The 12837-nt window shown below is 44.2% G+C and overlaps 1 protein-coding gene across 1 annotated transcript in view; it reads right to left on the minus strand.

The window, feature by feature from the left end:
• NPLOC4 (NPL4 homolog, ubiquitin recognition factor) overlaps positions 1–12837 on the minus strand; it is a 54472-nt gene that overhangs the window by 14456 nt on the left and 27179 nt on the right. The window contains exons 10-12 of the mRNA XM_080923248.1: positions 12188–12259; positions 11271–11397; positions 6327–6487 (exon numbers count right to left, since the gene is read on the minus strand). Coding sequence (XP_080779374.1) covers positions 6327–6487; positions 11271–11397; positions 12188–12259 — 360 coding nt within the window. The remainder of the gene's footprint in view (positions 1–6326; positions 6488–11270; positions 11398–12187; positions 12260–12837) is intronic.

Consider the following 12837-nt stretch of genomic DNA (forward strand, 5'->3'; position numbering starts at 1 on the left):
ATATAAGGCCAGTCCAACCATTCATGGTCAGATCTCAGGTGGTATCCAGGTAAGGCACACACCTCCTGAATCCTCTCACTCTTTTGAAGCTAGGGTGCAAAGTGGGAACTGTAGGAAACCATGGGAAAGCCATAGTATAACCTACAGCATTCTAAGCTGAATTCTAAGTCCCTTGGCTGAGCTCTTGAACTTGCTGGCCTAGTGCCCCTGAAAGAGTTTGCTAAAGAAAAGAAAACTGGCCTTTTTGTTGTTGTTTTGAGACAGTCTTATTCTGTAGCCCTAGCTGGCCAGGAACTCACAAAGGTGTGCCTCAACCTGCAGAGTGCTGAGATTAAAGAACTTTTACAACCATACCTAGCTTGACATTTTTAAGCACTAAATGAAACCACCACATCATAATAACACAATGCCAGGCTCCTGCTAAAGACACCTCACTGATATTTTAGCATAAGTAGCTCCCTCAAACCCACCAAGCTGTAAACTGTACCCAGAAACCCAGAAAGCTTTATTCTATAGACTCGGGCTTTCTGCTTCAGTTCCTATGGGGGAGGACAGGAGAGGTGTCACTCTCACTACTGATGGAAAGTCTCAATAATTTAAGACTTGTCCACCTTGTCCATGTGGGCCACCAGAGCACCAGAACAACCTAATGTACTAACATTCTTTCTAATTAAGGGACCTTGGCATGGAAACCAAGAAAGACAGACAGACAGACATATACAGACAGAAGATGGCTTGCCATGATGAATTCAGATCCAAGTACCTATTAAAAAGTCAGGTGCACTGGCTTAAGCCTGTAATCCTAACACTGAAGAGACAGACTCGGGAGCATTGTTGGAGATCAAGGCTGGCTACTCTCTGATTAAACTGGTGAGCTCTAGGATCAGTTAGACGCTGTCTCAAGGGTTAAATTTAGAATGTGAATGAGACAGACATGTTGACTTCAAGCCCCAAACATGGGTGGCATAGAGTTGTGCACACAGACATTACACAAACACACAAATTCTAAGATCTATTAAGGATCCCCACCTTTTTTGGGAATCAGCATCTTACTATATGGCTTTGGCTGGTTGTGGAATTCTATGAAGACCCTCTCTACTTTTAAAGGAAGACAGTTTTGTGAACAAAAATTTTAGAGAGCAAGTTGATATCTGTCAAAACTGAAAAATCTCATGCATGACAATTCTAATTGGAAGATATATGTATGAAGCTGCAAGATGTGGCCAGTTGTAACAACTAAATAACTGAAGTAGCAATCAGGACTCAACTAATGAAATATATTCAGATTTAGTCACACTCAAATTAAAGTAAATCCATTTTTTAAAGTTATCTTTAACTACCGAATTCCTATTTTTCCACAGAAATGGCATGTCCACAGTTTCCCATGGTCCTTGGTGTGCAGGCAGCTGAGTGAAAGAAAACAACTCCTAGACCCTCGCATCTGACTGTCCTGGGAATAAGCAGCCACAGCTGGACTCCTCAGGGAACCACTTTCTGTCCACACAGCCAGCCCATATGCCTTTGCTGTCTTCCTTACAACACACATGGGTCAGTGCACAACTAGTCTCCCAGCTTCTCTGCCAGGATCAGGAGTCTCTGCCCAATGCTCTTTCCTGCTTCCCTGCTGCACAGGATGCAAACAACAGCAGCACCTCTTCTGCTGCACATGGGCTCACTGCTTCCACCGTGAGTCCAAGAAAAATATACATACAGATATAAACACCAAGATGTTTGTAAAACACAAGATACCATGTATCTGCTTTAAATTTTCCATTACGTTCTACCTGGACCTCTGAGTGGCTAAAATCTGACGCACAGGTAGAGGTCACTCAGCACCCTACCATGGATATGTGATTAGTCAATGTCCCTTTGGATCATTTCCAGTTTTTATGACCACAGATGGCACTGGGATAAACAACACACTTAGGTAAATATTGGTTTCATTCATACAGTGTATTTTAAAATCAGCCACAAAGGCCACAGGAGGACTAATCGGATTGCTTACACTTGCTCTAGAGTTCTCTTTTCTCTGAAACATGGTGAATAGGCACGGAACACTTGCTCTATAGTTCTCTTTTCTCTGAAACATGGCATCTCAACCCCATGGAGCTATAAACAATGCAGATGCTCTTCTGGAAGTTCTCACAGACCAGGTAAAAACACAAGAGTAACAGAATTAAGGAAATACCAGTGTCTGTCTGTCTCTGTCTCTGTCTCTCTCTTTCCTTTCTTTTTTAAGATTCATAATGAGGACATGGTAGCTGTCTTCAGACACACCAGAAGAGAACATCAGATCTCCTTACAGATGGGTGTGAGCCACCATGTGGTTACTGGAAATTAAACTCAGGACCTCGGGGAGAGCAGTCAGTGCTCTTAGCCGCTGAGCCATCTCTCCAGCCTGTGTTTTTCTTTCTTAAGTGTAAAAATTATACAAGGGAGTTTGATGTTTTGATTTTTTAAAAAAGGTTTCCTATTTGATAAAAGATACTTGAAAACTCACAGTGATGAAATCCTGACAGCATGTTTTTTAAGATTACAAGCAAGGCAAATGAGGGGGTGAAAAACTCTTGAAGGGGAGACAGGAAAGGAGGGCAATATTTGGAATGTAAAGAAATGAAACAATTAGGGCTGGAGAGATGGCTCAGTGGTTAAGAGCACTGACTGCTCTTCCAAAGGTCCTGAGTTCAGTTCCCAGCAACCACATGGTGGCTCACAACCATCTGTAATGGGATCTGATGCCCCCTGATGGTCTTTCTAAAGACAGCTATAGTATATATAATAAATAAATAAATCTTTAAAAAAAAAAAGAAAGAAAGAAAGAAATGAAACAATTAAGAAAAAAAAAAAAAAGACAAAGCCCGGGTGTAGTATGCATACCTTTGACCCCAATACTCAGGAGCCAGAGGCAGGTAGATCTTTTGTGAGTTGAGGACAGTCTGGTCTACACAGTGTTTCAGGACAGCCAGAACTTTGGTCAAATGGGAATCGTCTCAGTTCATAAAGTCAACTCAGAAATGTGAGACAGGGAGACTATGAATTAGGGACCAGCAATGTAGTGAGGCCTGGCTCCAACCACATCCCTCAACAGAAGAGAAGGAGAAAAGAGAAAAATGAAGGTGGACAGTCACTGACATTGTTCGGGGATCTCAGCCAGCACACAAGAATGCAAGAATAAAACCTCATCAGACACCCAAACTGCTGTACCACAGATAGCAATACCATGGACAGAAAGTTCACCTGTTTTCAATACAGGATTTAAAATCAAAGGTAGAAAATGTTGCTGTTTAGGCCAGCAAGGTCGTTCAGAGGATAAGGACCCTGGCAATCAAACCTAATACATCAGTTCAGTTTCTGGGTCTCTCAATGTGGAAGACCTGACTCCCACAGCTGTCCTCTGACTTCCATACACATACACATATACATAAATGAACAAGTGTAGCCTTTTCTTTCTTTTTAAAGTACTGTGTGCTGGTTTACCACCCCACCCCATAGACCACCCGTTTGAACATGGCCCATGAAGAGTGCACTGTTAGGAGGTGTGGACTTGTTGGAAGCAGTATGTCGTTGTGTGGTGGGTCTCAGGTCTCATGTTCAAGCTTTGGTCAGTTTAGAACAAAGACTCCTGCTGCCCTCAGATCAAGATGAAGGACTCTCGGTCCTCCAGCACCACTCCCTAAGCACTACCATGCTTCCCGCCATGATAATGGACTGAACATCTAAAAATGGTAAGCCAGCCCAATTAACTGTCCTTTGTAAGAGCTGCCTTGGTCGTGATGTCACTTCACACCAATGAAACCCGAACTAAGAAACACTACTATTTAATTTATATGTAGCATGGTGAGAGGTCCTTGAGGAGACATCTTAAAAGCCTCTGGAAGACAACAGCACAAGTCCAAGGAGGAGGGCAGCCTGAGAGGTGACCGGAAAGCAGGGGAGCAGCAGTACAGAGCAGCCTGAGCAACCGTGGTAAAGCAGGGTGGCACGGAACTGGCCTGCACAAGACAGAGCAGGTCCAGAATCATAGCATGGAGATCCTGAGAACAGAGGTGCGTAGAAAGTTGCATGGAGAAAAGCTAACTTCAACAGGTTTTGTTTATCATTTTTATTGCTAGAAATGAAAGAACAGGATACCAACTCCCACAGGGTGCCAACTCCTACTATCCTATGAGCTAAGACAGTAAAGACCTGTGTGGACCAACAGAAGCCCCCGGCAAAGGGCTCAATAACACCAAGATGAAAAGCTCTCTCCCCTGTTCTCAGGAGACTAGAACAGAGAGCCGGAGTGTCCAGCACACTCTGGCATCTGCCAGGCTGGAGCGACAAAGTTGAAAGACATGGAGTGTATGTATGTGCATATGTGAGGGCACATATGTGGGAGTCAGTCAGTCTTCCACCATCAGGAATATTGGATCTATAAGAACTCAAGTATCAGGAGGCATAGCACCACACTCCTTTGCCTAATGAGACCCATGAGTTAGAGGTGGGTCTGTCATCATGTGGGTTCTGGGAATCTAATCCTGTTCTCTGCATAAACAGCAAGTGCTTAGCAGCAGCAGCTCCTCTCTCTCTCCTTTCCTCTCCCCACCCCTCCCCTCCCCCTCTCCCCCCACCTCGTGTGTGGGTGAGATTTAAAGAATCGAATGCATCTCAGGCTAGTCTTGATCTTGCTATGTAGCCCTTAAACTTTTAATCTTCCTTCCTCTACCTGCTGAATTTGGGAATTACAGGAGCATAGCACACCAGGTTTAGCTTGGTGGTGATAGTGCTCACCTTTAATCCCATATTGGAGAGTCAGATGCAGGAGGATCTGTGAGTGTAAGGCCAGCCCAGTCTACAGAGTGAGTTCCAAGACAGCCAAGAATACACAGAGAAACCTTGTCTCAAAAAAAAAAAAAAAAAAAAAAAAAACCAACCCCCCCAAAACAAAAATAAACAAATAAACAAAAAACCCAACTCCAACCCCCCTCAAAAAAGACAGAAGAAAGAAAGAAACAAAAACAGAAAGAAGGAAGAAATAACAATACACTAGGTTTATATGATGCTTGGGGTGAAACTAAAGGAGTCACACTGTACTAGCCTGCTGTCCACTGTGCTAGCCTGCTGTCCACTGAGTTAGCCTGCTGTCCACTGAGTCACACTGTGCTAGCCTGCTGTCCTCATCTATCATATCAGAGATGGCAGGGAAGCAGAGGCAGGACAACAGGGCCGTCCACCCACCCTGTAGGAACAGTCTCACATCTGATTTGCTTTCAGTAAGCCTTAATCAGACCACCACTGTTTTTTCCCTGCCTCAGTCAGTCCTCCAGTTTTCAGAGAGCCTACAGAGTCTAGGCTTTCCACTCAAACCATACATACATTAATCTCAGGTAAGCAAGAATAGTTTACGGAACATACACCATAATATTGGAAGCGCAGAACCACAAGAAGGAAAAACCTAACTGTGGCACTAGTCCATCCTCAGAGCAGGCTTTTGATAAGTAAACCAGGTTCGAAAGTTCAAAGGCAAGCAGTGAAATAGTACAGCATTTTTGGCTAACTAGACAAAGTACTAGCAGCCAACCTTAAGCTGATTGGTTCTTCCTGAGGTAAGGGTGGTGGGCAGGTGGGGAGCATGGAGTCTCAGAACACCGAGAGGGCGGTACAAGTGAGTCACCATCACTTTTGGCTTATTAGTAATATTCCTCAGTGTCGGCTGTGGACAATTACTTCTGGGAAGTGGAGTCTGAAACCCTGAACTGAATCTCACCTTATAAACAAATGGAGACTGAATACAAAATGGCTACAGTTATGTTAAAAGGAGCAGCCTCAACAACAGACTCTTTAAGGTGACAGCCCACCTTACAAAGCCCCTTTAGGCCATCTTGACTTTGGAAGACCACTGGAGACGAGCCTCACTGGTAGACTCTTTGACACAGCTGAGCTTAGGAGCATTCTTAACGAGGTAGAAGACATACATACAAGAAGGCACTACAATCATAAATGTAAAATAATTAAATCGTACATACATATTAAAATAAAGACTGGAGAGACTGCTCATCAGAAAGTGCAATGACTGACTTTCCTGAGGACCCGGGTTCACTATTCCTTAACCATGTTAATCTAGTTCCAGAGGACTCAACACCACACAATGCCTTAACCCCAACACCACCAACACAAGTAACTAACAAGCTTCAGAATGTGACAGATGCCTTGACCCACTGCTGGGCTTTAAAATACAGTGGATGACACAGAGGTCACACTCCAAAATATAGCAAGATCACAAGAACCAAAGAAAGAGTCATATCATCCTACATATATGCATTACTTTTGTTCTGCTTTATGTTTACCTTATAAAACACGTCAGGAACATATTGCTCACTGCTGGACTCCTTGGCATAGCCGAGCTCAGGGGCATCCTTACAAGGTAGAAGACACTCATCTCGGACCAGTGCCATGCACTGATTGGATACCTGGTACCCTTCAAAGTGAACCTGGTTGTCAGGACCACCTGTAAGAGAAAAATCTTTTAACAAAGACTCAAGAATATGCTGGGTAACCTGTAAGGGTGGCTCTAGCCCTATCCAAAAAGGTGTGTGTGTGTGTGTGTGTGTGTGTGTGTGTGTGTGTGTGTGTGTGTGTGTGTGTGTGTGTGTGTAGAGAGAGAGAGAGAGAGAGAGAGAGAGAGAGAGAGAGAGAGAGAGAGAGAGCGCGAGTGCGCAAGCACAGACTGGGTTTGGACACAAAAGTGAAAGGACAGACACTGTTCAGAATCCTAGCAGCTCTAGCACTTAGTGAAGAGGTCAAGAACAAGAGCAGCTCCCTTTGCAAGTACAAGTTTGGCAAGTACACATTCGGGGTAACAACACAGGTGCCATACGGGGCTGGGCTGTAGAGCTCTTGTCTAGCATGATAGATTTAATCTCCAGCATAAACCAAGCATAGTGGTAAATGCCTGTAATCTTAGCCCTTGGGAGATGGAGGCAGGAAGACCAGAAATTCAAGGTCATCCTCTACTACACAGCAAGTTTAAGGCTAGCTTAGGCTTCATGACAATGCTTCAAAAAGAGAAAAAGCTCAGCCACATAACCTACACAAAAAAGAAGAAACTGATTTCCATGTGTACCATGGCCCTCCTATGTGCCTATGTATCCTCCATCTTCTCTCCAAATAACAGAAAAGAGAAAACTGATGCTAACATTCAGATCAAACATGCAGCATCTCCAGATTACAGAAACCTATGTGGACAGAGTAAGTCAGTGGCCCAGGCATCTCTTACTGTGAACGCCAGAACACTGCCCAGACCAACAGTAACGGGCACCCCAAGAGTGCTCCAGCTCTGCACACTAACAGTGTGTCCCTACAGCACCCTGTAGTATACTCCTCTTTCCAAGCACTGTTCATAAAGGCCGAACATTAAGGGAGCTGGAGAGACAGGTAAGTAAGCCACCTATCGCCTACCCAAATTTAATCCCTAGAATCCACATGACAAACAAGAATTGCCTCCTGCAAGTGGTCTTTGGCCCTCTGCATGCATTCTATAGGACACATGTCATATGTGTGCCCACAAACCCAAGGGAGACACACAAAATAAATACAAGTGTAACAAAATCACATTTATGATATTGTAGTTTATAATGAAATGTGATTTAAAAAGAAAAAACAAAAAAAAAAAACCCTTACAGACAAAGATAGTAAAATGGCTATTTCAGAGAGTCACCCAGCCAGCTACACGGGACCCCTGAAGTTAGGGAGCTGAGGATGCAACAGGTGTAGCATAAGTAGGTGTAACCCTAGGATCAGGGCCACGCAAGGTTGGCACCAATATTCACTGTTTCTTTATAACTTTAGAGACTTAAAAACCCTACTATTTCAGTTTTCAAAGGTTACAAGTTAGAAAAGAGAGTCAGTCAATCTGGTAGAAGACAGATGTAAGCGTCGGCCTGTGAGCCGTTCATCTTCACACACAGAAGGCCAACTGCAATTAGTGGCAAAGTGCTGAGAGAAACCACCTCCCACTGTCCTCTGGCTTAATCCGTGCAGCTTATCTGCCGACTCCCAGAAGGCACCACGGCTCAGAGTGCCCAGACCAAGGCTGGTGACATGCAGGAAAGTACATGTGCACAGCTGCTTCGAGTCTCCTCAGTTGCTACATCAGTCATTTAAGTGACAGGTGAGAAGAAAATGGGAAGTAGTTCCTGCAAATACGTTGTTTTGTGTTTTAAAAAAGCATCAGAAACTAGGCTTGCTGACTCACTTCTAACTCCAGTACTTGTGAATGGAAACAAGAGGACTGGGAGTTTAAGGCTGGCTTGGATGACATGAGATCCTTCCCTCTCCACCTCTCCTCCAAGGTCTCAGCATATCCAGCAAGTTTGAAGCCCCAAGTTCAATCCCCAACATCATAAAGCAGGGATGGGGGAGTAATAATGGTCCACACAGGTAATCTCTGAAAGCAGCCTGAGCTACACACATTCCTTTGCAAAGTGAAGAAGAAACACACACACACTCACATGGTTTACTTATCTCTCAGGAAACCTCATAAAAGCTAGTAAGATGTTGAGGAACCTAGGCAAGTTAACTTTCATTTCTTGTGCAAACACCTGCTAGAAAGCCCACCAGCAAATTGGAGCCCACGTTGCAAAGTAGCAGGGACATAAAAAAAAAAAACAACCTCTCTCAAACCTGGTGCTCCAGAAAGTGATTTTTACAACCCAGGAGCCAAGCAGGTAACGAGGAAGACCGCCATATGTAGTTCTGTGTTCATTTGAGCAAACTACTATACATATCTGAGCCAGAAAAGCTGTGAAAATCACAGGAGGTAGGGAGAATCTGGAGGCAAAGGCCTTGGTGTCCAGAAGGTACCCAAGCCCAGTACAGGAGGCACCAACTCCAAGCAGGCTCACAACTTCCTTTCCGATAAGAAAGATGAGACTGTGGCAGGTCCATTCCCAGAACCTCTACAGGATTCCCACTTGCCCTTGGCCAAAATACCCTACAAGGAGAAATAGCACACTTGGAGTTAGAAAACCGGTATCCTAGCTGTAGTAGCTAAGATCTTGAACTAAGATCTGCCATTCTTCAGCCAGTGCCCTATCTGGAGAGGAAGATAATGAGATCAAGCAAAAGCGAGGACTCAATGCTCAAGCAAAAGCACGCTGACTGCATAGCTTATTGTAACCAAGGTCAGTCATTACCTCATAGCTCCAGAGCCTCTAAGAGCCAATTCTGGATGTAAAAAATTTCATGGGTGAACTCATTTCCAAATGCTTATCAAGCAATGTGACTCAATAATTGAAGGTGGCAGTCTCCAAGATGTAAACTACTTACAATTCTAAAAATGTGCCAGTTCTTCTGGCCCGTGGGACAATTTCTCCATAGAAACAGTAATTTAAAAGGCTGGATTACTACTGGAGCCCACAGGAGCCCAAAACAGCCATTCTCAGTGAAGGTGACAGTTCTGGAAGTCAGTGAAGGTGTTTCTGGCTGTTTCAATAAGGGGCACTGCCAGCTCTTGTGGGATGGTGAAGATGCTGGGCATCCTGCCAGGTAAGAGGTATCACAAACAGGAAGAAGTGTTCCATAGCCCCAGCCCTGCACATTCATGTCTGCTCTCCCCTATCTATTATGATGCAAGATCAGAATCACTGTCACTTTATAAACCACCAGGAAAGCATACATACATGACTATAATCTGAGGTCTCCAAGGACCACAAAACTATGAAGGAAGCAACAAAATAAAGCAGGAAGCATCTCAGGAGGCCTTCACCCTTACCATCAGGACATGTGTGTCACCTGCTGTCAAATCTTATGTAGATCCTGACCACACAAGCTGCCTGACATCTGCCACTGCGTCAGTGCCCTCTACCCTACCTGCCCATGAGGAAGGACTCTCCAACCAACACCTCCACTCACTCCCTTTAGCACTCAACTCCAGCAAAAATTTAGAAAAATGTGTCACCAATCTGTATGTGCAATAATTAGTTTCCATCTGCATAACAGAACAAAGATACAACCATTTTCTCACTCCTCAAAGGACGTTTACTCAAAAGGGGGGAAGTGTTGGGGGGGGAGAATTGAGAATACTTCTCAATCTAAACAGGCCATAACCTCTTAGGCTTAAAAAATGCTGAGTCTCTTGAAACAGAGACCCACTGACAGCAGGGAGCTGACCTGGGTCCCTGCATTAAGGCAGTATGAATTAGTATGGGTTCTCACAGAGCCAGAAGTCCGAACCAGGAGCCTGAGTGTGGCTGTGTGTGAACTGGTAGGGACACTGTTATAAGACCCAGAAAGTAAGCCGGGGAATGGTGGTGCACACGTTTAATCCCACACTCGCTTGGGAGAAAGAGGCAGGTTGATCTCTGAGTTCAAGGCCAGCCTTGTCTACGGAGCAAGTGTAGCCGGGACTACAAAAAGAAACTATTTTTTCTTTTCTTTTCTTAAACAAAACAAAACAAAAAAACCACAAAGTAGGTCACCTGGACAAGACTCTGCTGTCACCTTGGAGAGAAAAAAACCTTCCGAGTCAGAATCAGTGCTTACCTAGCTAAGTGGAGCACATGCTTATAGTCTGGCTCTTCCCTTTCTATCCCTATGCCTTTCAATTCTATGGTTATATGCCTGACTTTTCTTTAGAAGAGCACCTTAGGAATTGTAACAAAAGATCTGGTACATGTTCTTATAGGCTACAACCTACTATATATTTATAGTGTATTATCTAACAGATATTGCCCCAAAAAATTTACAGAATTTTTTGAGAATGATAGCCACATTCATCATGTCAAATGTCCATGAATCATGAAAACAAAGTCTCTCTTTTTGCACAGTTATTTCTAGTTGCTAAAAAGAGTTGCCCTAGGCTTGTGATGAGAACACTAGACCTGAGGATAGCCATGGAGAAGCCCTGACTTGGGCCTAGCCCTCTAGGTAATACTCAACTCAGAATTTTTACCATAAAACAAAAGAGAAAAAAAAATCCATGTTCTCAAAAATGTACTAAGAAGCATACTGTGCCAGGCAATAGTACAATGTTTAACCCCAGCACTTGAGAGAAAGAGGCAGGCAGTTCAAGTTCAGCCTGAGTTAAAGGCCAGCCTGGTCTACAGAGCAAGTTCTAGGATAGCCAGGGCTACAGAGAAAAATCCTGTCTTGAAAACACACACACACACACACACACACACACACACACACACATTTTCCATAACAGAGGTAAGGATGAAGTGCTGCTGCAAGGAAGAACAAACATATTAGTGGGCAGTAGTATCTGTGGCATTACTCTGCCCCATTTATACCTGTGGCCACTGCAGTAACAAACTTGGATCCAAAATGACCATCGGGAGAGAGCCGGCAAATGTTGGGGTGCTTGTTTTGAAAGTCTCCTGCAGTGATGCATTCTTCTGAACTCAGGAAATAGGTGTCCTAAGCCAAGAGAGGCGGTATATCAAATTTTACAGCATGTGTCAAAACAAGCTTCTATTTCTTCTGCAGAAAATATTGAGAGTTGAGCCAGCAAGATGATGCACCAGGTGAAGATGCTTGCCACGGAGACTAACTCACCCAAGTTTACTCTCTAGGTCCCCCATGATGGAAGAAGAGAAACAACTATAGGCTGTTCTCTGACCTCCACATGTGTGCTGTGGCACATGTGCACACACATGTACAACAAATAAAATTATTTTTCAAAACAGAAGGAAGAGCTTCTAATACCAGTAACTTGGGAAGCAAATAGAAGTGGGTATCTATGAGTTTGAGGCCAACTTAGTCTATACAGTGAGTTTCAGAATAGCCAAGGCTGAGATCCTTCTAATTAATAAATAAATAAACAAATAAATAAGCAAGTAAGTAAATAAATAAATAAGCAAGTAAGTAAATAAATAAATAGATAAGTAAGTAAGTAAGTAAATAAGCAGGCAGGCAAGCAAGCTACAATGCCTCAAAAATCACACTGAGACAAATACCTGCAATTCCTAACTATTAGGGACTTATGTAAAAAAACCCACCCAAAGCAGGAGGGCAAGGCCTTGGGCACTCACTCCCACAGGCCTCAAGTGGACATGTGTGGGATCTGTTCCGCTAGATGATTCAGCAGGTGAGCCTTGACTAACACTGTCCTCGGAGTTATCCACAAGCTGTACAGAGACTGAGAGATCCAAGTCAGCACTACCTGAGTGAGGTTTCAGGCCAAGCCACATTCCTGTCTCTGTCTCACCTTATTCCGACTGTACCGGACTGTACCCTTTCGGGTATCTTCTGAGACAAGGTCCGTGAATATCCATCCAACCTTAATGGAAAAGGAAAGCATCTTTTGAGTATCTCCATACAACAGATGGCTTCTGTCCAGGGAGCATAAAAGCAGTGCCCTTCAGACAACCCTTCCATTTCCTGAGCCAAGGAAAGCTGAGAGCACAGTTCCTCAGCTCTGCTGCCAGGGAGAAACCAGCACCTTCCTCTAGTGCTGTGATGACAAACATTCATCTATCAAACAGACTCTGCTTAGGACCACTCAAGCCCACTTCATTAGAAGTCAGAACAGGATGAGGCAAGGAGTTTATGCTCCAAAAGGAAGACAGACAAGAAGCAAGCAGTATGGTTTCCTGGGGTAAGTCCTCCACAAGTAAAGGAAGGAACAGCGTCCTTGGATAGAGATGCGCCTAAGATGAAGAGTGTTACAACAGAGGTTTTAGCTTGCCACAGCTGAGGGTCCGAGCTCTAAAGCTGTACCGATGGGGCTCCCCTAAAGGCCAATACTACATTCACGTGCTGTGCAGCCCCTGTCAGTCCTGCACTGACAGGCCTGCATGCTCCATTATCTCTGCTCACCTTGACCTCCAGCGTCAGGAGACAGTGAGAGGCTGTCAG

Source organism: Micromys minutus (genome assembly GCF_963924665.1).
Source record: "Micromys minutus genome assembly, chromosome: 10".
In the NCBI taxonomy this organism is placed as follows: Eukaryota; Metazoa; Chordata; class Mammalia; order Rodentia; family Muridae; genus Micromys; species Micromys minutus.